This window comes from Polistes fuscatus, unplaced genomic scaffold, assembly GCF_010416935.1.
Source record: "Polistes fuscatus isolate 324 unplaced genomic scaffold, CU_Pfus_HIC Scaffold3, whole genome shotgun sequence".
NCBI classification, from domain to species: domain Eukaryota; kingdom Metazoa; phylum Arthropoda; class Insecta; order Hymenoptera; family Vespidae; genus Polistes; species Polistes fuscatus.
The window spans coordinates 8,953,502-8,979,307 of record NW_025113107.1 but is presented as its reverse complement, the minus strand read 5'-3'; the positions used below and the strand labels follow the sequence as shown (position 1 = coordinate 8,979,307).

At 34.5% G+C, this 25,806-nt stretch overlaps 4 protein-coding genes and 1 long non-coding RNA gene across 6 annotated transcripts in view; 3 read left to right on the top strand and 2 right to left on the bottom strand.

Moving 5' to 3' along the window:
- Nucleotides 1–10,386: 10,386 nt before the first annotated feature.
- On the bottom strand, nt 10,387–13,317 carry LOC122519282 (nuclear envelope integral membrane protein 1). The gene is made up of 8 exons (XM_043638639.1): nt 13,128–13,317; nt 12,815–12,924; nt 12,507–12,729; nt 12,263–12,429; nt 11,984–12,199; nt 11,774–11,898; nt 11,187–11,348; nt 10,387–11,081 (listed from the first exon to the last, which is right to left on the bottom strand). The coding sequence occupies exons 1-8, from the start codon at nt 13,216–13,218 to the stop codon at nt 10,949–10,951; spliced, it is 1,227 nt and encodes a 408-aa protein (XP_043494574.1). The 5' UTR covers nt 13,219–13,317; the 3' UTR covers nt 10,387–10,948.
- A 109-nt stretch (nt 13,318–13,426) lies between these two features.
- On the top strand, nt 13,427–15,607 carry LOC122519737 (tubulin epsilon chain-like). Its single transcript, XM_043639404.1, has 9 exons — nt 13,427–13,562; nt 13,648–13,880; nt 13,961–14,076; nt 14,146–14,334; nt 14,395–14,646; nt 14,707–14,853; nt 14,913–15,062; nt 15,129–15,303; nt 15,362–15,607. The coding sequence occupies exons 1-9, from the start codon at nt 13,538–13,540 to the stop codon at nt 15,506–15,508; spliced, it is 1,434 nt and encodes a 477-aa protein (XP_043495339.1). The 5' UTR covers nt 13,427–13,537; the 3' UTR covers nt 15,509–15,607.
- Nucleotides 15,608–15,657: 50 nt separating this feature from the next.
- Nucleotides 15,658–16,881, bottom strand: LOC122519738 (charged multivesicular body protein 5). Its single transcript, XM_043639405.1, has 4 exons — nt 16,698–16,881; nt 16,283–16,600; nt 15,992–16,219; nt 15,658–15,913 (listed from the first exon to the last, which is right to left on the bottom strand). Exons 1-4 carry the CDS (start codon nt 16,764–16,766, stop codon nt 15,863–15,865), a joined length of 666 nt encoding a protein of 221 aa, XP_043495340.1. The 5' UTR covers nt 16,767–16,881; the 3' UTR covers nt 15,658–15,862.
- A 401-nt stretch (nt 16,882–17,282) lies between these two features.
- Nucleotides 17,283–19,470, top strand: LOC122520301. 2 transcript variants are annotated; one of them, XR_006304505.1, is made up of 2 exons: nt 17,283–17,471; nt 18,937–19,470. It is a non-coding gene; the product is annotated as an uncharacterized LOC122520301 (long non-coding RNA). The 2 variants fall into 2 exon arrangements; XR_006304504.1 differs by lacking the exon at nt 18,937–19,470 and adding an exon at nt 17,530–17,798.
- A 1,210-nt stretch (nt 19,471–20,680) lies between these two features.
- The window catches only part of LOC122520300 (cytoplasmic polyadenylation element-binding protein 2), a 121,394-nt gene continuing 116,268 nt past the window's right edge, over nt 20,681–25,806 (top strand). The window contains exon 1 of the mRNA XM_043640417.1: nt 20,681–22,752. Coding sequence (XP_043496352.1) covers nt 21,685–22,752 — 1,068 coding nt within the window. The 5' untranslated portion in view covers nt 20,681–21,684. The remainder of the gene's footprint in view (nt 22,753–25,806) is intronic.

Genomic DNA, 25,806 nt, shown 5'->3' with positions numbered 1-25,806 from the left:
ATTTAAGAAAAGCTGTCCACAAATGTTTTTTAAGAGATATATTGAGTTAACATGAAAAATATATATTATATTATCTCTTCCTACTTTTATGCTCCTTCTCTTTTCAATGTCGTTTCATTAAATATTGTCATTACCGTCTCCTAAGAAAGTTCATTTTTAAAAGTTATCAAACAAATTATAATAATCCAATAATTAATAATCTAATAATTCAATGAAGTTACCAACATAAAAGTCCAAAGAAGTTTTCACTTCAGTCGCGTTTAGATTCCACCCTCGCTTTTATTTTTTTATTTATTTTTTTCTTTTTATATTAAATCTTATTACACATTCTAACGTATTTTTAATTAAAATCTCTGACTAATTCGAACATTAACATTTCCAATGGAGGTGAGTCGAGTCCAACGATTAATCGACACAATCAACGTCGATGATTAATCGACAGTACATTGTGCGATCTCCAAAGGATTCGATCGATAGGGTCGAGAAATACGGAGCTGCGGAAGCAAATGGAAAAAGCTTGAGAGAGTGTGGTGAATAAGAGACGTGGCACTCCTTAAGGATTCCACAGGATTCTCCAGAGAATTCTAGGATCTCGGTCGAACGGCCATTACTTCGAGAATAGGAAGTAATTGTGTGGTAATGAGGGTCAGAGTCGTGGGAGAGACCCTCGGGTTAGGACTCGCGGAAAATCGGTAACCTTTGACCTTTCTCTTTCTCTCTCTCTCTCTCTCTTCCTCTCTTTCTCATTCTCACTTTGACGATTGCTTTCTATCCTCTTCTCGTTCCCCTCTCTTTCTTTCTTTTTCATTTTTTATCATCTCCTTTCTCTTTGAGTCAAACGTAACTACGGTAGCTCGATCACGATCCTTTTCATTGGGAATTGATCGAGAAGATATCTTCGATCGATTCCAAAACTGTCACGACAAATTGAACCGATCATCCACGGTCTCGTTTCTCTTTCCGATCGCATTTATCGTGCTCCAGATACGGTACTCTTCGATCTTATTTTTAACGACGTTAAAAAAAAAACACAAAAATCAAAAAAAGATATTATCCGTCGTACCAACACTCGACATTTGCGTCGTCATTATTTACGGGTAATAATTAATTAATTAACGATGACACTTTTAAATCGTCAAATAATCTTATGGAAGAGTCCGATGATTGGAATCAATGTTAGACATTAATAATGCGTAAGTGACACGCGATTATCGATTTACAGTGACAGGAAAGTGACGTCTGTCGAGAATCAGTAGGCTGCTCAAGTGACGTTTATAATCCTGGGACAGTTGATGATTTAAATGTATAACTAATATTTACGGGGGGGGGGACGATTATTATCGTTTTTAATTAACCATAAGAATAATCTGTTTAATTTATTAACTTAAATCAATTCCTGATCGTACTGGTTTACTTTTAAAATATAAATACACAATCCGTTTTTGACCAAATTGCATTATAGAAATTTATTGGACACACATAGATGGGTAAATTCGACGATGCAATATTAAGAGAAAACAATTAGAAAGTATTACTAGTGAAAATATATGAATTATTAAATGCATATCGTTCCCACGGGAAGACAAAAAATATATACCGGGTCACCATTGAAGAGGGTAGAAAGATCGTGTTTGTCCGTGTCGATTAAATTCACCCTCTAACCCTCGCATCGTAGATCATTCCCAACTACCTAGTCGAAGGATAATAGTATTAAAAAGCAGCCTTTCTTAAATGCAAGCATTCTTTTCGAATTAATGGGATATATTGTGTTATCGATAGAAAGATTTTCGATTGATCGAATGAACGAAATGATCGAGCAAAATTGTACCGAAACGATAATGACGGGAAAGGTAAATAATGTTGCTCTCGACGGGTAGCCATTAAACCAGCGAAGAGACTGGCATGTTTGTGGTCATGGTTTACCGTAGAAAATCCATCTGGTATAGTAACGAAATCAAAATTGTTATTGCCTTGGAATAAGATATACATATATTTTTGTTGTGTTAATCATTCAACATAGCAATCCCAAAAAACGATGTATATTATTTTTGTTCATTTTCCATTAGTATCCAATCATTTCCTCAAAAATGTTTTCAAATATTTATGACAATCCCCTTAAGGCAAAATTTATTGATCTATTTTTGTTCTCACTGTCAATCGAAACGAAAGCTATTTTTTGTTGATAAATTTCAAGACAAATCTCTATCACATCTCTTGATACCCTCTACGCACAAGCTCGAGGCAATTTTTGTCGATTCAAACACACAGGAAGAATAGAATAAAATAAAATACAAGAAAAAAAGAAAAGGGGGAAAATAGAAAGAAAAAAACAATAGGGGGGCGAAAAGGAAACGGCATACGTTACGCGTGTTGTCCACTCTCTGCCGGCTTTCAAAAGTAAAAATAAAAAACAAGAGGAAGGAAGAAAACAAAAAGGAAAGAAATAGGAAAAAAGAGAGAATAGCAGGGAGCGAATATACGGAGAAACGGTGATGTGGTCTGGAATTGCAGTAAAACACAATCGAATGCATACGAGTATGTTGAGAACGATCCACGGATGTCGAGAACACTGACAAAAAAGGGCTTCTCGTATTCATATCACTGCTGTAAATGACATCAAGAGGAATTCGAGTTGGTGATACCGTGCAAAAAGCCTAGCTATTAAAACATATATCTGATAACGCTTTTACGAATATACGTTTTGTTCTTCGAAATTCTGGTAACTGTTGTTTGTACCTTACGCGCTGGGTTTGATATAATTAAAATTTGTAATAGTATATAGAAATCTCTCACAAATGCCTGGTTTCATAAAAATGTAATTACGCGAAGCTAAAAACATGACGAATAATTTCAATCTACGCGCGAGGAAAGTTGGTTTTGCAAACACGCATCACTGATTGAAAATTTAAATAAACATTTTACGATTGAAAGATATTTTTCGGACTTGTAATTTACGTATGGATAATTCCTTTTCAGTTCTATACTAAATATAAAATTAATTTTCCAAACCAATTATCAACTTTATACTGAATATTTGAAATTTAGTTATAATATTGAAATCATTTAAAAAAATTCATTTATATGTTTGTATATTAATCACGGTTATTATTGATTCAATTATTCGATGCTTTAAAAAAAGATTATTTTAAAATTAATTAAAATTACTTTATATTTGTAAGATTGTATGTAATAAAAAATAAAAAGGAAGATGGTAATCGGACCACACCCGAGAACGTTTCACTGCTTCTCAAGCTCGTTGAGGTTGAAATCGATTCACCATTCCTAAAGCGTCCAACACCTTCACCGAAAGATATCCTCGCTTCGACGTCCGTTAGCAAGTTTATTTACTCAACACAAGCCATCCATTATTTCCACGCTCGATGTCTGAACCAGAACGGGTATCTCTCTGTTTTTTCTTTCCTTTAGATCCTCCTTCAAGGATCCTCCTGCCCTGTCATTCCTTTTGTCTTTACTTCACTCTTTTTCATTGCCCCCGATCTTCGTCGAAATAGCAAAATTTTTTTTTCTCCGAGTAGAAAGATAAGCAAACAAATAAAAAGGGTTGTCAATGTTTTGTGCGAATACAAAAGGAAAATGGTAGATATAAATAAATCATTCTAATAGAAAGTATTTCTCAATTCCGACGCTTGAATTAATCAATTGTTTAAAATAATTACTAGAAAAAAATTATCAAAAAAAAAAAAAAAGAAAAACAAACTTAGTCGCTTGTCACAAAATTAAAATGCATCTTTGTTGTTATTCGATTACAAATATAAGATGAAATTTCAATATTTAATAAATATTATAGAGAAAATGTCGATATATCTGAAAGTTAGAAGATATGATGAAGATGAAAAAGAAAAAGATGAAAAGCGCGAGTGAAACCTGTCGATCATCCGAAAAAGGACAAAGGCCCTTGGCAGCTGGCTGAGATTGCCCAAGTGGTCGTTTTAAAAGCTGCCCGTTATTTCTTACGCTTACACTCGAAGGGTCGAGCAGGGTATATCGAAGAACTGGTCGGCAGATGGCACGCGCTAAGGTCCACGACGAAACTATTCCTCGTGGGGCCTAAGAGATGTCCATCGGACTTTCCTTTCTTCTTTGGGGGGTCTGCATTTTATATTCTTCTCTTCTATCCTCTTTCACTTTGAATAGCCTTCGGATAGACGAACGCGTGCCTTTCTATTCTTATAAGTCAAATAATCGATTATTTCCATAAACTATTTTTTTTTTAGAATAAGTAAAAATAATATTATTCTTTTTCATTTTCAGATATAACATATTCATAAAGAACAAAATAAAAGAACCTAACTCGTTAAGTACTTGACTGTGAAAGTGTAACTCCATAAATGTCGAGTGTAATTACACAGTGAGTCAAAAAATTTAATACATAAGTACAACTTATTGATCGCAACACGCGAACTATCAATTATCTTTGGGTAATTAATAATGACATATTCTTTTCCAATGGCTTAACTCGTGATCATTCATTAGTACCCACACGTTCGACAGGATATAATCATCGGTAGAAAAGATTGATAAAAGAAAGGGAAAATATCAAGGAGAATCGTCACCATCCTTTACTTTAGTACCCGATAAATCATCATTAACGATTTGCCATTACTACAGTTAGATTTAGCTTGATGATATCATCCAAATAGACTTCCGGTCTCTGGTGTGTTTTCTAGACGATACCCTCCCTAACTTCCGCTTGTTACTGCTCGCCGATCTTCAAGGAGATGTCTGCTTCTTTTCCGCGAGTAACGTAGTGCTTGAGTTACTTTGATAATTTCTAGCTCGAAAGATAAGGATCGTCGTCCTATCTATCATAAATCAGTATTTTATGTGCGTGTGTGTGCATTCGTTCGTGTTAACCGTCAGCAAACGAGCGAACGAGGTTCGACTAATACCAACTCAAGGCATGTTTTCTTGTCCTAATTCCCTGCTTTTCGAAGGATGGAAAAGGGAACTCGTGGCTACGAAATACCAAACGAATACGAGCTAAGAATACAAAATTAACACAGGGACCTCGAGATTAACAGCTGTTACCGAACGTGAGAAATTTCTTTCTTTCTTAGTTACGTTTTTTTTCTTTTCTTCTTGTTCTTATTTCTTCCCTCAACTGGGGTTCATTACAATCTCGTAGAAATGCATTAACATGCAATTTTTATCGTGATTAAATTATTATTATTTTAGGTTTATCTTTTATCTCGACGATTCGATGTTCGATAAATTATTATTCTAAACGATAGTAACACTGCCAACACTGCACTTAGTTTTGATTATTTTTTTTCAATTTAGTTATTCGTGTCTACGAAAAAATTTGTAAAGAACAGAATTTGTAATATTTTTCTTGAGTACGTTAAAATAAATATTATTACATTCTTTTTTTTGAATTAAGAATTAAATGGAATAATGCCAATTAATGAGATATGTAGAAAATTAGGATTACTTTTGTTATTCAAATGAGAATATTCTTGATACCAGGTAGTCTAATTTGGATGACATTGCAGCAGTGCTCGTCCAATTATGATTTGGATGATATTCTTTAGTATTCTAAAGATAAATTCGCAACATGAGTAAAGTAAACGAGACAAACATTTTTCTCCATTATTATAATCTCAAACATTCCTGTGTGACGTTTCGAGAGACAAACGAGTTCAAATAAAAAGAAAAAGAAAAAAAAAAAGAAAAAAAAGGTAGAAAATCAAGAAGTTAGATCGAGCAAAGTTACGCGTTAAGTTATATCGCAGTTGCAGTTGAAGAAAAGAAGAAAGAGAATGAGTGAACGAGTTGTATTCACTCGCCCATATAATTGGATATACTGCGCCGGTAATCCGTTTGAAACGCGTACGCGAAGAAGAAACTCGATAGATTGTGTTGGTGACTCGTACTGTTATTTTCCTGGTCAACTAATTTAATTACATTTTCTGGTTTTGTAATAAAAAAAATATATATATATACATATCTTTGTATAAGATATAACCTTGAGGAATAAATATAAATCGCGAAGGGGATGTACGTTTGTGAAATAAAAATATCATAAGTAAATTTTAATCAAATTTGAATATTCCATAAATTGAAAATTTTTCTCGTAGTTTATATCGAATGGAAATTCTGACGAAATTACAGTCCTCGTCCCGTTGATTTAAATATATTTTCCAAAGAAAGTTTACGAATAGTCGTTGAATTTCAACTCTTATTTCGCGTTCCGACATTTCATGACTGACAACTATTAGCTCACTTTATCGTAACATTTTCTTCATAAGAAAAAAGAAAAAAAAAAAAAAAGAATTGAAAAATTGTAATTTTTTTTTGCGGAGAGAAATCCAACGTTCAAGAGGTCCACTCTTCTCGTGCCGTTTCGACAAGCAGGTGCGCCATGCATCAGGAAAGGCTAGTCTTCTTTCTTGCTGATCTTGGTTCTGCCCTTTGGACCGCTACCGATCCCACCTGCCGATCACGTGGCTTCCACGAAACATTCGGCTAAGAGCTTCTCGCGTGATTTACTTTTCGATTGAACGTACACTTTGTTGCACAAATTGCAACAACGAGAATTAATGTTACACGTTGGCAAAATTCAAGCGTCCTTATAAGGTCTCTTTAAAAAAGAATTAAAAATGACGATATATCATTTTTAATATGACACGTGTATCTCGAGAATGTATTTTTTTTTTTATACAATACGTATTTATATATTTATATACTTTATATATATATATGAATAATATAAAATAATACATGATATTTTTATATACAGTACGTTCAAAACGAAGATAAAAAAAAAAACAGTATTTGCAATTTCGAAGAAGCGAAGAAGAAAAAAATAATAAATAGTTCTATTAGATTGTAGCGGTTGTAGTCTATCATTATCATGGATAAGGATCTATGACTTTCTATCGTTCTTTGCAAACAGACGCCCGGATGCATAGGATGCAGCTGCTCATTGACAATAAAACACTTTTACTTATAGGATAGTGATTATAACGTCCCATACGATTCTAGTCACGCATTTTGTTAAATTAACGTCCAATTGATATTCGTACGGGTAGTTTAACCCTTTAGCTTACAAAGACGTCTCAGAGGCGTCGTAAGTCTACCGGGCGAAAAAAACAAAACATTTCAGAATACAGAATATTGACCGACTGGTGTCGCTTTTAGCCCGCACAGTTGGAAATTCGATCGTAAGGGAAAGGGTTAAGAATGAACATTAGATAGTCAGTATATTGTTTACATTATATGTGTACAAGATGATAGCGTACATTCTCGAAAAAAGAAACAGGTGTATTTCTATACATCTCGCGATAGATATCTCAGAAATATGAATCAAAGGTGTTTTTCGCGTTTGCCAATATATTAATACATATTTATTTCTATAATACATAATATATTTACGTATACGTTTATTTATTTACAAGTTCGATAGATGATGTATTTATTTTGATGATCATCTCCTCTTGTTAATTCGACCGTAACTTCCATTTAATATGGAAAGTGTATCGAGAAAAAGAAAGAAAGAAAGAAAGAGTTAAGTCTCAAATTACGTGTTACGATGACGGAATGAAAAAGATTAATGAAATTCGGGAAGTCCATTAAGGATAATTTATCTTTTTTTGAGAAAGTTTACTTCATGCTTGTTACGTCAATAACGACCGTAAACCATCCATGTAGTGTGAAATATTGCACGTTCAATTTATTTCGTTATTTTATTTGAAATTATTTTATTCAACTTTTTCTTACGTGTTAATATGTAAGAAGACAATTATCTATCATCTGTTATCTATTATTCATTTTTTTTTCTTATTACATAAGAATTAATTTTATTGATAAAAATAGCACATTGATCGCGCGCGTTTGATTCATAACTCTTCGTACAATTTTCTATCAATTATTTTCATCATCTTCCCAATGATAGGTTTTGTTAACTTTTAAGAAAAAAACATTAGTATAACATATAATTATTATAGCTATCTTTTTTCTTTTCACAGATTGAAAAGTCCCAGAAGAAGCCACATTATACGATCAAGTTAAGACAATTTGTAATTGAATATGATGGATCGTTCGATGGGCACTGAGAAATCGTATACGTAGAACTCAAACCTTCTTGGCAAGGTGTTCAATTGACGACCACCTGTCGATAGCAAGCTCGCCGGCTGGTGACAATCTGTTAAACATCAGGGAAGTCATGCGAGATGAGTTGATGTCTCTTCTTGGATGCCTGATCTCTTCTTAATTGCTACAATTAACAAATTTTTGTCGAATACCATTTAAGGGGTTATACGCAGTTGCGAGGCTCGAAAAAGACGTATTTTCATGAATTTTTTCTAGAAACAGTTTTTATTTCTCAAAAAAAATTGTTGGTAATTCAAATAGAGTGAACTTTTGAGAATACAATAGCGCGTCGATTCTGTAAAAATATTAATCTGCACTGCTCCTGTAGATGATTTCCTGAACGTCCTCTAAAAAAAGACGTTTGGCGGTGATCTCCATTTTGGCGGTTTGGATTATTCGAAATTAAAAAATATGGTGGATTCTTTTAAAGGATAGATTAATGCAGGTATTAACGATAGGAACTTTAAAAATATTGATTTTTGACAAAATGGCGTCTATTTAAAAAAAGTTGTTGTTTTTGACTAAAATTTTCGCTCTTAATTGTAAAAAAAAAATAGTAATAATTTTTTTAAATTATATTCCTCTCGTCAATACCCGAGGAATATATCTTAGAATATTGTGTAAAAATATAAGACAAATCGGTTGAGTTATTTTTGAGAAATCGAGATCACCGACTTTGAAAATACCGTTTTGAGAAAAACGCGTTTAAAGTTTCAAAGAGATGTTTACACATAGTTAAAAATTTTTGTTTGCAGCTTACATGAAGTGAAGAATATTTGTCGGATCGATTTGAAATTTTCAGAGAATATACTTAAATATATGTACATTCCGAAAATGCAAAAAAAAAAAAATCGATTTTTTGAAAATCCTAACTGCGTATAACCCCTTAAATCATTTACCGTAGTTCATTCTTAATTCTATACTACCTGTTGCTTACCCTGTAAGAACCTTTGATTCTTTCTATTTTCTTTTATAATGTGACATGATAGGAATATTTTGTTAATTTAACATCACGTAACGTTTAGCTTTGTTTTTTTATTTGATTTCTTAAATTATTCAGGAACAAATCATTTTCTTCTAAATAATGATAATCCGAATATCCGAAAAATCCGAAAATAATGAAACCTAATTTTGTTTCGTCTTTCCAAATTCCCTCTCAAGGGGGTAAATTTTATTTAAAACTTTTACGTTTTCATTCAAAGTATCAATTTTTTTTTACAAAATAATAATTTGCCTTCACCCGCTATACTTATGTAAGATCGGAAAATAGTATTAGAACAATTATCGATAATAATATCGTCACTCAACGATAGGTAAACGATTGTAGAATCTATTTGAAATGGGAACGCAAAAGTTACGATTTAAAGAAGATCGGAAAATTGTAGAATGGCGAGTAGTAATACGGACTCTTGGATACAGCGCATAATAATTCGTGTTCCCGATTTTCCAGAGCCCTTCCGGGCCGAAAGAGAGAGAAGTAATAACCGGTGTGGAGTGGTCCGTGTGCTCGTGAAAACGACTGAGGATGAAAAAGGAGAAGAGTGAATGAGAAAGAGAGAGCAAAAAAAAAAGGAGAAAAAGAGAGAGAGAAACTGTAGAAACAAACGAACCGCAGGGTAGCAAGCAGCGTACCTATATATACATAAGCTCGCTCGTCGTGATATTTCTACGCTTTTGCAACAAACTCCATCGTGTGGTCGTCGTATACATCTGAGAAAAGAAGAAAAAAAAAAGAAGAGGTATGAGGGTGGGTTCGGGACTAGGAAGAAAAAAGGAAATGAGACTCCGAATGATTACTGACCCACATCCTGGTCTTCACGACAAAGCGTTTCCTCTGTTCCGTTTTTCTTCTTCTAACAGCTTGCTATGTAGACAGCATAGGAACGAAGAGGAACGTTCAAAATCTCGATCCCGTCGGGATTCCTGCTACGCTTTCTCCAAACGTCTTCTTCGTTGTCGACGGCATACACTAAACAATGCTTCCATACCGCTTGGAGGGAAGTCACGTTATTATTCCAAATCGAGGAGAAAAGCCTTTCGACGTTGCTTGGACGTAGATAGAGGCAAGGGAGTTCGTTTAGAAGCTTGCCAAAAAACTATGTCTCTTTATCTCTATCGTGCATTGTTTGACTCGGGTAGTGGAATCGATGATACGAGACGTTCGATAGAATTAACCGTTTTTTTATTGTTCTCGTTAAGAAAAATTTGTGATTTTCTTTTACAATTTTTTGCTTTTTTTTCTCATTTTGGTTTTCGACATTTTTCATTTCTTTCTTTTTAATATTTGTCTTTACAAAATTATATTTTCTTCTCATTAAATAACGCAACAATTACATAACACGGATAAGGGAAGACAAATATATATATTCAAATGTTAATCTTTAGAAATCATAACTGGATTGATTCATTTTAAAGGATCATATTGTTGAAAGATTTTCATTCATGGAATAAATGTGTAAATGCATCGAAAAATAATAAAGAATTTGTAAGGAAATAAAATCTCTCTCTTTAAACATGATACTCCGATTCAGAAATTTCTAAAAGTACATAATTACATAAGAAGATAAGATCGCACTCTTGGAAGTTGGACCCGATTCTTTAATAATATTTATTTAAATAAATTAAAGGGAACAAATTATAACTAAATATAATCTACTTGATTCTCTTTTTTTCCTCTATAGCTTGCATCGAACGCTTATTTTCTTCATTTGTATAAATGTTCTGTCATTGTGACAATAAAATCAATATTCCACTTTGTACTTCCTTTGATCACGTGTTTGTGCTTTTCTCTTATATATATAGATATTTATATAAAGATAAAACAACACTACCTATATCAAAAACTATCATCGTCATCATCGTCGTCATCCGTATATTCGTACTCTTCGGTGATTCTTGTTATTTCCGCATCATGTTCTTTCAATTCTTCATCTGACAAATGTGAATCTCCTTCCATAAATTTGGCGAACCTGTAATTTAATATAAGTATTTCCATGTTGTATTTACTAAATGAAATTATTTATTAATATTAATTAAGTTTGACAAACAACTATAAATATCAAATATTAAGAAACCTTATGGGATCCTTCAATTTCAAAATTGTTTTCCATGGATTACATTCTGGACTACAGCAGTAATGTTGTAAATCTTGTAAAGCTTTATTAGTCTCTTGTATAGCCTCTTTACGATATTGATCATCTGTTAATAGCTTTCTTTTTTCAGGAAACATATTTTTCCTAATATGAGACAATAAAGGCATATAAGAATATATTTTTAATTATAAATATAAAGAAAAAAATCAAGAAATAACGATAAATAATAAATAAGTAATTAATTATACAAAGTAAATCTTTATTAAAATAATACAAAATAATAATATATATTAAATAATTATATATGATTACGTAATTTTATTATATTGATCACTCCAACAATAAAAGAAAAAAATTTTAATCTACATGCATTATCCAATTGATTAAAAATAATTGTGGTTAGAATTTGAAAAGGCAGTCAACTTGAATATTTTCTGGAAGTCTTGTTTCCGTTACTATAAAATTCTCTGATAAGATAAATATCATATAAGTGAATAAGTATCTGATAAGAGTTACATATCAGAAAAATAATACCTAAATTATTAAAATTATTTCTACAATAAACTTACCAATATCTTTTTCCTTTATATATCACAGCAACTGGAAAATTATAAAGAAGAACGAGTACTACGCAGCTTAAAAATGATGCTTCGTAAAAATAGCTGCTATAGTAAATGGATATTAAACCTAAACCCTATGTATAAAAGTGACACAATATGTGAAATATTAATTACCACAAAATTTGTAATTGATTATACTTTTATATAAATATGCTTAACCTGTAAGAACCACTGTATAATCTGTTTTGTTTTAGTATTAGTTACTGGACCAAAGCGATAACAAATAAGAAAACTTATCAGCGAAGTTATTAGAATATACCACATAACGTAATCTCTGTACTGTAATAATATCAACTGCGTGTTTTCATATATCATTTGAGCAATATAGAAACTCATCGTCCAACCAGTAGCAAGCATTAAGTACATAAACTTTCCCTGGTAAATCAAATTAATATTAATGTAAAATACATTTAGAAAAGAAAGTTTCTTAATACTTACTCGTGGAAATAATTTACCAGCAAAATATATTAATATTAAACACGAAGCTGTAACTCCAAGACTAATGCCACATAAGTAATAGAATAATGGATTATGACTCAGTCTTTTAGCAAACCAAAACAATACAATTCCAATCACAGCCATTAAGATTTTCCAGATATTCGCACCTAATTGATACAATCAAAATAATGAGTAAATATGCTTTAATACAATTACACTACGAACTTGTACATTCGAAACTTACGTGTTTGGATCATACTCATAGTATATCGTAACCCTTCATGTTCAGAAGTATAAACACCAATGCAAGTAGTTTTGAAAGGATCTAATTGAAACGATTTTTGTTTTTTTGTATTGAAAAAATTAAATCTCCAAAATCCCAGATTATTAGAATGTTTTTCAAATACTTCTTGAGGCGTGTTGCCATCATATAAATCATACGTGTCCCGGTTAATATCCAAATTCATCTGTAACGTGTTACTTCATATAAATTTTATTTGGTAATATTGAAAGATATCTGATAAATTATAAATTAGATTTATTTTCTTTTACCGTTATTGTCTTCCAAATATGTAAAAGATATTTCGACTTTGCTTTATGACAGAACACTTGCAGGCCCGGTTTATCATTTACAATAATTTTTCCTGGTTCTATGAGGTAAACTACAAAAGTAAATAAATTGTAATATTAGAAAATGATTAACAATACACATTATAATTACGATTAATTTATTCAAATTAAATAATGATACATTAAATGAGATAAATAGCAGTACATAGCAATTTTGTTAATTTTCAATAACAACAACAAAATATAGTTAATAGCAATATGTAGTAAAATGTAATATAGGTTATATAAAACTAACCTGAATCTGTAGAAACAACACATCTTGCTGATAAATTCTGTAGAGTTAATAATACAAAAATGATTTTTAATATTCTGATCGTCGTTTCCATTTTAATTTACGTTTTAATATCGATTTGTTAATTGTTTATAAATATAGTATTAACCTTTCTCTTAAAAATTCACGGCAATCTGAATTGAGCGTTAGAAGATTTGAAATTCGAGACTGGCGCTGAACGTGCAAAACATCGATAAATTGCTAGAAACGATACAAGAAATAAATCGATTGTCAACCAATTTCAGGCTTCGTATAATCAAAATTGGCGCGAACGTATCATGAATCACAAATAGTCATCAAAACAATACAAATGATTTGTAACTGTCTGTGCTGTTCTCTTACAATAGACAATTGTTAACTTTCAAAAATGTAAAATGAGTCAATTTATAACAATACAAGGTAAAAACAATTCCTTTACTTTTAAGTATAAAAAATAATGTCTAATATAATTTTATATTTTGTTATATTAATTTACTTATTTCAGTTGGTCAATGCGGTAATCAAATAGGATCAGCTTTCTGGCCTTTGGCATTGCATGAATATGGCATACAAATGAAAAATGGATTTGCAGATCTTCTCAAAATACAACGAGATTATATTAAAAATATAGACGCATTGTGGGATGGATTTAACAGTTTTTTTCATGTCCCTGGAAATGCAGATAATTTATGTTTTAAAACAATATCTGATTTGAACGTGGCCAAAGTTAAAGCTAGGGTACTGTATTATTATTATTATATTTGCCAAAATTTTCAAAATGTATTATATTATTAAAATAAAATTTGTTATTTTTGAAGGCCATTTTAATAGACATGGAAGATAGTGTTGTTGGACGATTTCAACATGGACCGTTGCGTGAATTATTTAACAAAACTTGTACGGTGACTAATTATCCTGGCTCTGCGAACAATTGGTAAGGCAGAATTGGTAAATAGAAAAATAATTGTTAATATCACATAATGATGAATATAATCGTATAAAGGGCCACAGGATATTATACTCATGGTATGGAATATCATGATCGAATTGAAGATGTAATAAGACAATGTGTTGAAAAGTGTGATTGTCTAGGTGGATTTTTTCTTTTACATTCTGTTGGCGGTGGAACTGGTTCTGGTTTAGGAACAGCAACTTTAACTATGTTGAATGATAACTACCCTCATGTAGATAGGTATGTTATATATTTTTTTAAATATCATTATACTAATAGAAACATTTTATTTTTTTTCAGACACGTGTCCTCCATATATCCTACAGGTATGGAAGATGTTATCACAGCTCCGTACAATACATTATTGGCGACAAAAGAGTTGATAGAACATGCTACTTGTGTATTTCCAGCAGAAAATGAAGCACTCTTGAAAATTTGTGAAACCCAAATAAGAAATAAAGATAATATGGATCAGGCTAATTTTAATGCTTTGTGTTTACCATTTCAGGATATGAATAGTATTATTGTTAATATGCTTCTTCATTTGACTAGGTAATACATTTTTTTTATTATACGTATTGTGATGTAGATTGCAAATAAATTTATTTACAGTGGCTCCAGATTTCCTGGAAATTTAAATATAGATGTAAGTGATTTATCTACAAATCTTGTTCCATATAAAAGGATGCACTATATACTTAGTAGTGTTAGACCAGTAGCTTTGACGGCACCTAAACTTCTTGTTACGAATACTTCGAAGTAAGTACATTCGTAAGCATTATTATATAAATGTATCACGATGAACAAAAATATTGAAGGGCTCAAGACATACTGTTTACTAACGCATGGTCTCGGACTAACCAGTTGACTAAAATGCATCCACTACAGACAGGATCTGTCATATTGAGTGCTGCGTGTATTGGAAGAGGCCAATTTTCGATAACTGGCATAAAGCGAAATATTGAAAGGTATCATTATATTATCATTTAACGCTATTTACAAATATGTTATATAACGTGGATTATTATTTACAGACTCCAAAGTAAAGCTAAATTTACGTCATGGAGTAAAAATTCAATGAAAATAGGTTTATGTTCTGTTCCACCACCTGGGCATGCCACGTCTTTATTATGCTTGTTTAACACCTCGGCTATTTCTTTGATGTTTACAAATTTAATGAAACAGTTTACCAAATTATATAAACGAAAGGTAATAATTAGTAGTAAAATACTTACTTAGTATAATATAATTATGCTCATTATTTCAGGCGCACGTTCATCACTATACGCAAGTTTCTGGATTTGAAGATTCCCAATTTTTACATAGCAAAGAAATGATCTCCGATTTATGTGAACATTATATGGAGCTTCAAAATCAAAAACAAAGACATATTTCACGGTTGCTAACGCTTTAAAAATTATATAAAGAGACGAACGATCGGGATAATCAGGAATTGTATTATAATAGTAAGTTGATTTATTAATTTAATCATATAGTAAACATAAAATAATTTTAATAAAAATAGTGTCTTTTCTTTTTTTTTTTTTATTATAATAAATCATATTTTCTATATAACATAAAGAATCGTTTTATTGCGTTAAGAGTGTTCTGATTAATTGTTCGTTCGTAGAGTTTTTTCTTTTCTCTCCCTTTTAGGGATATTGCAGAAGCATATTTATATTATATTATATAAGCTATGTGCCTTTGGGGACCATAATCAACATTATCTTATCACTTATTTATGCGTTAAGCTTAAAATATCAATGAATTAACTAGCTGGAATTTGGGGTAATCCAAACTCATCCACCAACACACCATCCTGAAAACAAGTTAGATGAATAAAAATGAATATAACAATATGAATAAAAAATAAATATATAATCTTATAGGTAACGACCTTGTTCCTAACAGAACTAGAACCTGGTTCCTTATCAGGAGCATTAGGTGCTTTAATTGCATCATCCAAGTAAGATGTATCTTCATCTAAAGCAATCTCATCACCAAGAGCATCCAATTCAGCGGCAAGTTCATCTTCATCAATATCTGGCATTCCATAACTACGACCCATTGCTTCTTGTACTTCATCCGCTTGTTCCAACATATCAGCTAAATTATCTTGTATGTCCTATGCAAGAAATAGACAATTAATAATGAATTATTAAATTAGTTACAAATAAGAGGAACATACTTCGATGTCATCTATGTTAATATTTTTGAATTCTCTTTGCATTTGTTTAACACCATCCTTCATAGCGACCACTGTCGCTTGAGTGTCTTTTAACGTTTGCGTAGCATAATTTGCTTGTTCCATATTGAATGCTTGTTGACGTAGATTATCTACTTGTGCTTCATACATTTTTCTTTGTTTAAGGACACGCATTGCTTTGGCTTTGACAGCATTCTTCGCTGGACCTTCTCTCATTTTTACCATCTGATCTTTGTATTTTTTTAATTCAGCATCTAGTCGTGCTATTTTCTTTTCAGCTGAATCTGCTCTACTATCCACCTGAATGAACATTATCAATAATGTAAGAAACATCAATAAGTAAATAATGTCATTAACCTGTTTTTTGTTTCTTTTTGTGAATGTTTAAACAACTTACACCAGCAATACAATCAGTAATACTTGGAGCTGGCTCCTTTGGTTTAGCACGTCCAAAAAGTCTATTCATTTTTTAATTATAATCAGTCAAATGCAAAAGACTGATTTGGATCTTATGTGCTCGAATTTCTGGAACGTCAAAACGTATGACTCAAAGATGAAGTATAAAATTGTCAATCGAGTGATGAGGGCAGCACTATGCTATTACGTAGTATCTTCGCGTTTACTTAAAATTCAAGGTTGAAAAATAGGAATTTCAAATAATTTTTCAAAAATACACATTTTTATATATTGTCGGTAATTTTATTAAACAAAAATAGAAGATTCACATAATTTTTACAGATAAAGATATCTTACAAATAACAGAATAATACCAATAAGTTTTAGGTTAATAATATTTATTTATTTTTATCATATTAATTCATACATAATTTGAAAAAGAAAGAAAATTGATTAATTAAAAAACGAACGTTGTAAATATTACAGAATATTATCTATTTTAAGATAATATGCTATAATGTTAAATATAATAAAAAATAACATTTAAAATTGCGCAATAATGCGCACAAATTACCGCGTTTATATAAGAGCCAATCAAATTTGATTTGCCATAATCCTCCATTTTTTCCATCGTATTTTTTCATTCGACGTGTTCAGATAACAAGGATGAAGTTATTCTTTTTTATACTCTTAATTTCTTCCCTCCAATTATTGTAAAAATGTAATAGAAAGATTTGTAATTAAACGAGTCATCAGTTCGAAGTTATTGATACAGGTATGAAACTTTATTTTTATATATTTTGACTAAATGTAATTAATTTATTTTTTTTTAGCAAGTCAATGTTCGCGATCTTGCATAGTTTGAATTTGTAATCGTTTTTTACATTTATTTATTATTCATTTTTTAACGATCAATCAGTTGTTTAAATAAATGTAATATCATAATAAAATCAATTAATATTTTAATATTCTCATTAATTCTCTCCACCAGATTGATTCAAAGAATGAAAGTACTATCACACACACACACACACACACAACCGTTGGATTTGTAACTTTTTTCTACATTCTATCAAAGAATACAGAAGTACATAGAAGCTCACAAGTCTCCTTTTTTATCTAACCAGATTCATCTTAGTTACTACCGGGACCACCAATGGGCAATAATAGGTAGAATACTGTATTCTTTGATAGTATTGTACCGTCATCGCGTTAAGTACATATTATCGCCAACTGGTGGCCCCGGTAGTAACTAAGATGAATCTGAGTAGATAAAAAAGGGGATTTGGAGCTTCTATGTACTTCTGTATTCCTTGGTAAAACAGTTTACGACAGTTCGTAGTTACGATTTTTTACGTTAGAGGCGGTAAACTCTTCTTTTCAATGGTAATGCAATTTATCGTTGCAGATATGGTAAGCTGTTTACAAGATCAATGAAATTTTCTCTTGTCAGGTAAATTTGCATCTGTGATCACGATTAAAAAAAAAGATTCTCATTCAAACTTTTTAGTTATTCAACATTACGCTAGAGTCGATATAAAAATATAAAAAAGAAAAAACATAAAATATAAAAGCACACGAGATACTTCAAGACGATATCTCGAAATTATACAATTATTTATCAGCTCGCGTCGTTCGATAATAGTGGGTTTTTTTTTTTTTTAGAATAGTAAAAAAGAATAAGGAGAGATAATATATTCGGTCATCAAAGATCAAAGAACTTCGCTATTAGAATCTTGAAGAAATTATTCTTATCATGAGTTACAAAGATAATTCTTTGAAGAATTACACGCCAAGTTGATCGAGTTAATTCATAGAACCTAACTCGATTCAATTTTAACATTTTCCAACATTATCCTTGAACCGTTCCGCTTTTCGAACGGAACTATTGCATCACTCTTGTCTGTTTACTCCACCGTCAGGTTACCGTTACGTTTGCGCACATGTACGCACAGCAGCAAGTGTCGTTGATATCTTATCAGCGTGACTTTTTTATGGCAGGTGTATATATATACGTATAATATTTACCTACGTAATAGGTACTTAAATACATGCGCACTAAATTCTAGATTCCAATTCATAAGACCAGAAATCTCCTGATCGTTACTAATTAAAATCATAATCATTCTTATAATAAATAAAAAGAGATAGTAGAAGATTTCGTAGTAGATTTCTTCTTGATTTTCTGTAATTAGAAAAAAGAGGAAGGAAGATTCGTTTACGGCCCTGAATTTTTCTAGAGCTTGTAGGTTCGAACGGTGCGACGTTGATAGTAAGAAGACATGGAAGAAGCGTGGGCGGAGGTAAATGCGAACACGAAGAGAGAGAGAGAGAGAGAGAGTTAGAGCGAGTGAGGGAGGAAGGGTGAAGAATAGAACAGCAAGTACGAGGTAGCACGAGGAAGATAGAGACAACTAAACACATCGGTGCTTTTTGTGGAGGCGGTGGTGGGCCAATGTGATTCAAAGCGCATGCGTGGATGAAGTCGGCGCGCGACGCATCAACGTGTTAAAAAGAGAGCGAAGAAGTACCACCATCAGAACTACCACAAACAGCACCCCACCTCTGTCACCATCAGCTAGACTGAACTAGCGACTGAACAGCCAGGCAGGAGGCAAGCAAGCAGACAAGTAGCTAAGCTAGGAAACGCGCTAGCGAGTAAAAGTTAAATTTATCAGCAATACAAGAACAATAGAGAATATCGATAACGGCAAGATAGACGATTCCAACGACGTTAGATAAAGAAAGTCACGACAAAGGTGGTGAGAAGAAAAGAAAAGAGAACAGTGAACACATTATCAGAGAAGGTGGAAGAACCATTCTCTTTTACACGGGACCATAAGAAGCTTTGATACGTGCTGCTCTATCCGATAGCAATTGATCTCTATGGTCGACCCAATGTTACGGTTAGGCCCGGAGTATCTAATGGAGTGTTGAATAAGTCACTACGACTACACATGAGACGTATTAGATTTGAGAAGGAATTGAACAGGCAGCCTACCAAAGCCGCTGTCGTCAAATTGCCACTCCGTCTAGTTCCCTTTTGCTCTTTTTCTCTCTTTCTCACTCAATACATATATTTTTTTCTTACAAGCGCGCCCTCTTGCTCGCTCCTCGTGAATTCTGTTTCTCCCTCTCTCTCTCTCTCATTCTTTCGCACACGCCCCCTCTCGCTATCTCATTTTCTCTTGGCCAGTCCAAGAAGAAATTATACGAGAGAGAGAGAGAAAGAGAGAGAGAGAAAGGAAAGACAGAAACAGACCACGTCGGTTTGGTGGTCGATCGGTAGAGGAAGATTACGACCTGGTGGTGGTCTCTTTATAACACTATTTTTTTCCGAATTTTCTTGGCCAAACACAACGTAGAATGAGAAAGCGAGCAAGCTGCTACGATTTGCTGCTACCACCGAGAAACATTGGAATCGACTGAGAAACGTAAGACTGAAATTATGTTACCTGGAAGGAGTCCCTAGCTTGCTGTAGAAAAAAGAAAACATAGAGACAGGACAATAACAAGAAAAAAAAGTTTCTGCTTCTGTTTGTATTTTTTGAAATTTACACTCCGTGTAAATTAAAGAACGTGTCGCACCCTTTCCCGTTCCTACTTTTATCCCTCTTCGGATTCGTTGGTTTGCAATAGGGACAATTTTCGTTTTTTTATTTCGAAAAAGAGCGAGAAGAGGGAGAAAGAGGAAGAAAGAGAGAAAGAGAGAGAGAGAGAGAGATAGAGAGATAGAATCTGTTAAAAATAATTATAGCCGTCATCGTGATCATTGGAAAGGTGTACTGCGTGTGTCCCCGCGGTGTGTTACATCGCGAGGTAGCTCGCATCGTTGAAGCTTATCGGTGATCGATCGAGTAAACGATACGGGGCAGCGCGCGCTGAGGGGAGGCGGGGGAGGGGAAGGGCTAGATAGGAAGAGGAGGTGGCGAAGGTGGAGGAGGAAGAAGAGGAGGAGAAAGAGGAGGAGGAGGAGGAGGAGGAGGACGGTGTGCAACGACGAGGAGTCGTCGTAGTAGCTCGTCCAAGTTCGACCGTAGACGGCGACGGTATCGTGCCGCGTGTATCTCGCGCGGATCCCTCCTCGGCACGGCAAGGACGCTCTCCAAAGAGCGTCCAGGTACGAAAAAGAAGTGCGCGAGTGACCGAACGAAGGGAGGATTACTCCAGTGTGATTATTTTTCTTGCGGTGTCGTTTGTCGAGGAGGAGAGGAAGAAGGAATAGAGTTATGTCGATGATTTGCGAGAATAAGTGCGATCAATCGAAAAATTAACAGAAAATAGATAATACAATAGAGAAAGAGGATACGAGTAAGGGAAGGAGAGGAAGAGAGAGAGAAAATAAATAAAAGAAACAAAAGTAAAATACAAAAATTAGTGTTGGTGAAAATTATGAGTGACGAGGATCGTCGAGTGATACTCGCACGAGATAAGAGATAGGCCAGAGAAATGCCATCGGGTCGACGTGGTATCGGTGGATCTCGGCCGATCTCTCGGTTCTAAAGTTTTTTACGTCAAAAGTGGCAGTAGCGAAGTAGAAGGTTAGAGCAAGGAGATCTTTATTAAGAAGAAAGATTAAGAGAGGAAGGAGGAAGGAAGGAAGAAAGGAAAGATATACAGCAAGGGTGAAGAGAATCGAAAGATTTGCCGTAGCGCGCTCAGCTTCCGGGATTCGTGGGTGTTTTTACGCGCGCAGCGTGGATCGATAGCCGTCTCTCGCGAGCTCGGCTCAGCTTTGACGACGTCCGCGGCGTCAACAGGACGACGACGACGACGACAACGACGACGACGACGACGACGACGACGACGAGTCGGTTCGAAGGACAAGCAATATTCGTTCGCGCCTGGACACGAAATACTCGCTTGTATTACTTACAAGAAGTGGGAGAAAGAAGGGAAGGAAGTAGAAGGAAGAGAAAGAGGAAGAAGTTGAGGAGAGGATAGGACAGGATAGGATACAAGAAGAAAGGGCCGAGTTCCGGTGATATATGGGGGACTTCGGCACAACGAGTCTCTTCTCGAGTTCCTTGTCCGGGCCAAAATCGTCGATCGGTAGTAGTTCGAGTGCGGCCATATCCTTATCAACGTCTACCATGCAGGACGACCTGCTGATCGAAAAGCAGAGCACGGGAAAGCCGGCGCCTCTCTCGCCGAGCGCTGCCCTCGATAACGTCGGCGGTCCTCAGGAGAAGTCCAAGGACGCGGTTGAGGTCGAGAGTATTGCTATAACATCGACGACGCCCTCCTCTACGGAAAAGGAGATTATCGCGTGTAGCACGACCTCGGCCCTTCAAGGTTTCAGCGATCCGGCCAGGGTGCCGAGTCTTTGGGCAGATGACACCACGGGTTTGGATCTGCCGGTAAACGGTTCGATCCCTGCTTTTCAAAATTTTCCGACCGGAGGTCCGGCCGGCTTTTTTGCCAGCACAGCTGCGGCCGTTTCAACGAATACTCGACGAGCGATCACGGCTAGTCATAATTTTCCACAACAACACGGTAACGCGGCTGGGGCGCCAACCACCAGGCACGGCCTTCCTGTATCCACATCTCAGCAACAGCAGCAACAGCAACAGCAACAGCAGCAGCAGCAACAACAGCAACAACAGCAGCAGCAACAGCAACATCAACAACAACCACCGCCGACCTCGCATCCAGGGGTTTATCTACCCAGTAAAAGTTATGCCGCGTGGTCAGGTGGGCCTCAAGCACCACAACAATGGGGCGGAGGACCCCAAACGGCCGCTGCTGTCGCTAGTCAAGGTCTTTCTCCTTGGAGCCGCGGTAGGTCCGTTCCAAATCTACCACCTTTGCACTCCTCTCTTCACGCTGCCGCTGCTGCCGCTGCTGTCGCTGGTCTTCAAGGAAGGAAACCAAGTCCCACGTTTCCGGGACACCCTGGACCTGCTGCTCATCCTTCCTGCATAAGCCCGGTCAGGCAATTTCGCAGGAGCACATCTTATCCTGGAAAGGGTAATATCTATCCACCTCAGCCGGCGCCAACGTTCGAGGTCACCGCTGCGGAGGACAGGGACCTGCTGTTACCGCCCTTTCAGCAGGTGAATCTTCATAGGTGTTTTGTTTCTTTCTTTTATCATTTATCATCTTGAACTGTTAAACCATTTCATGATCGCAGGAGAACGATCTGTAAAATGTTATATTTGATAATGATTTACGTTATGTTTTTTTCTTCAAGATTTTTCAGGTCCCTTAAATCAATTTCATTGACTTAAATCACGTTAAATTTTCAAGATGCATTTGGAATATTACGTGCTTAAATAATAATGCGTTAGTGCGATTATTCAAGACTCATTTTTCCACTGCTACGATATTTTTTCACTCTGTCACCTATGCATAAATTCGAAGGCTAACATATGCTACATGCCAGGTTGAAAATTCATCGGTTCATTGGCGTCGTATCTAATTAATCGTATATATATTCTTGAACGCTACATTTTTTTCGTTCGTTATCTAACTACAAATTTATCATTAAATATATATATATATATATTTAAACCATTACTCCATACATTATATCTCTAATGAGAAAGAGACTAGCGATAAATTTCGATGAGTGGAACAAAAGATCAAAATTCATCGGGCTAAATAAAAAAATGTATTATTTTCAACGTTAGGCAGTCAAGAGCGACGGCGTAGGTGTTCTTTTGACTTTTCAGTCGGGAGGTATTGCGTTATCGATCGTCCAGCACAGGTATAGCTATAGAAAAGCGTGTACTTCGCGTTCTCGGCTTGTGGTGGTACGGTAATAATCGTAAGGTCTCTTCGAAAAGGTGTTCTACGCTTGGGTCTGACTTCCGTGGGCTGCGCCGGTGCATGTATTTCATGCCAAGTTATGCAACTACTCCGTTCGTACGAGAGGGAGAGAGAGTGAGAAAAAGAGAGCTAGTGAGAGAATTAGAAAGAGAAGGACTCGTATTTAAATTTAGACAGTGCAACGGCTGTTTCAACAGTCAGCACGGCTACTCAGTGCTCTTTGTGTGACATCGTTACCTTTACACGAGACATATTTTTTTCTTCGTTTAACAATTTTCCCCTCTACCGTCTTCACCTTGGAAAAATCCGACCGTAAAATAATTTTCCTACTACGGAGAAAAGAAAACGATATAACGAACGAGGTCACCGTTGCTCGATTGGTAGAATTTACTTGAAAATTACGCGTATCGCGTTACGATGCCTGTTAGAAAAGTAAAATATACAGTAACTCGAGAATTAAGATTGGGAGTTTGAAAATAGGAAAGTACAGTTAATCAGGTTGAATGATTTTTCGATTGAGTAATGTAGTGTAAATGATCGATTAATTCGATCGAAAAATCGAAAAAAAATTTATTCGAGAAAAAGAAAGAGATAGGGAGAGAGAGAGAAAAAAAAGACACTTCGTCGTTGAATTCTGACCCAATTCCTTTACGTCGCCGTTTGGATTCACACATATACAAACAAACACAGATATATATATATATATATGTGTGTGTATACATACACATTTACAGATGCGTAACGAGAGTGTGTCTAGCAGAAGTTTAAGCTCAGCTATTTTCAACCGCTCCGTCAAAAATAGAGAGCTGCATACTATACCGAGAAAGAGATAGAGAGAGAAATGGCAGGTCTTGTTATGCGAGAGAACCATCTCAATTTTCGTCACGTCGTTTCTATTGAATATTTAATATCCATCGTTTTATTTGAAATGCCTTTTGAAATACTATTCGAAATACGACGAAATACTAACTTTAATTCTTTCTAATGTTCTAAGTATCATTATATTTTAATAATTTGCTTAATAATCGGTGATTACGTTTCCCTCGTCCTCATATTACACTCGAAATATCGAATATATAAATTGGAAGTAGATATAATGTGCGATAGGAATGAATATTAGTATTAGTAAGTAAACAAAAAAATGATCGCAAAATAACAATTTGTTCATCTGGTTTTGACTCGAACACATTTCCACTCTCTACCATATTGGAATCATTCAAATACTTGCAACGTAATTTTAGTGCTATAATATGTGATATATCGTATTGTCCTTGCAATTACGATTATTCCTTAATGTTAATAGTTACTAATAATTAAACAAAAAAATCATTTTGCATAGAACATCGTTGCTTAGATTTTATCGATAACCGGTGACCCTTAGAGTCGTCAAAATCGATCGACTTTGCAAGTACACGTATTATGATTATTAGTTGAAACTCTTCTCTTGAATTTTCACACTATCCTAGAATCTAGTTTAGATTAAATTTGAATTTAAGTTTGTAGGGAAATTTACTACGCGACGATGCATCCAAGGATTAGTTTCTAATTTCTGAACACACCGAAAGCGAAAATTGGAATATATCATCTAAGCATACAGATAGGTGCTTACATGCTAACGCTTGAGAAATATGATAGAAGGTATTAAATTCTGACGAGCTAAGTTTCTCTCTCGAATGACTTTGGTAGAGAAATTTTAATGGAAAATATTCGTACGATTTTGAAAAAAATATTTACAAAATATTATCGAGATCATCCTCGTGTTCATTCATACATTTCAATCAGGATGTATCTGCATATGTATATATTTCGGTTTGATAAATTGGAAATATCGACAAAGTGGAGAAAATCGTTCAGAAAATAGAACGAACGCGATCATTTAATGTGTGACCCAGTATCTAAAGTGTACAAGAGAGGAAAAGTAGGAGGCGGAGGAGCCAGAGAGGAGGAGGGGAATGTTTTAATAAAGCGAAGAAATGGCGGCGAGCTTGAAGTCCGATAATTCATCGTTCGTTCGTTCGTTCGTTCGTTTGTTTGTTCATTCGTTCGTCATTCACCTTGGAAGAGCGAATCAGAACACGTGCAGTAGGCCGCCTGGCTAAGGTAAAGGAAACCCATTCGTCGTCCTATTCGTCGATAGTGTGAATTTGTATATACGCGTGCACTTGTTACAAGTTTATATGTATGTGCTGCCGACTATGCGCGTGCGCCTTTCCACATACAAGCATAAAAACATACGTACAAATAGAAATTTAACGTAAATGAGAAAGAACGGGGAAATATCGTAGTCGAGAGTATTGTTATTAGAAACGTGATTTTTGTTTGCTGATCATATTGAAATT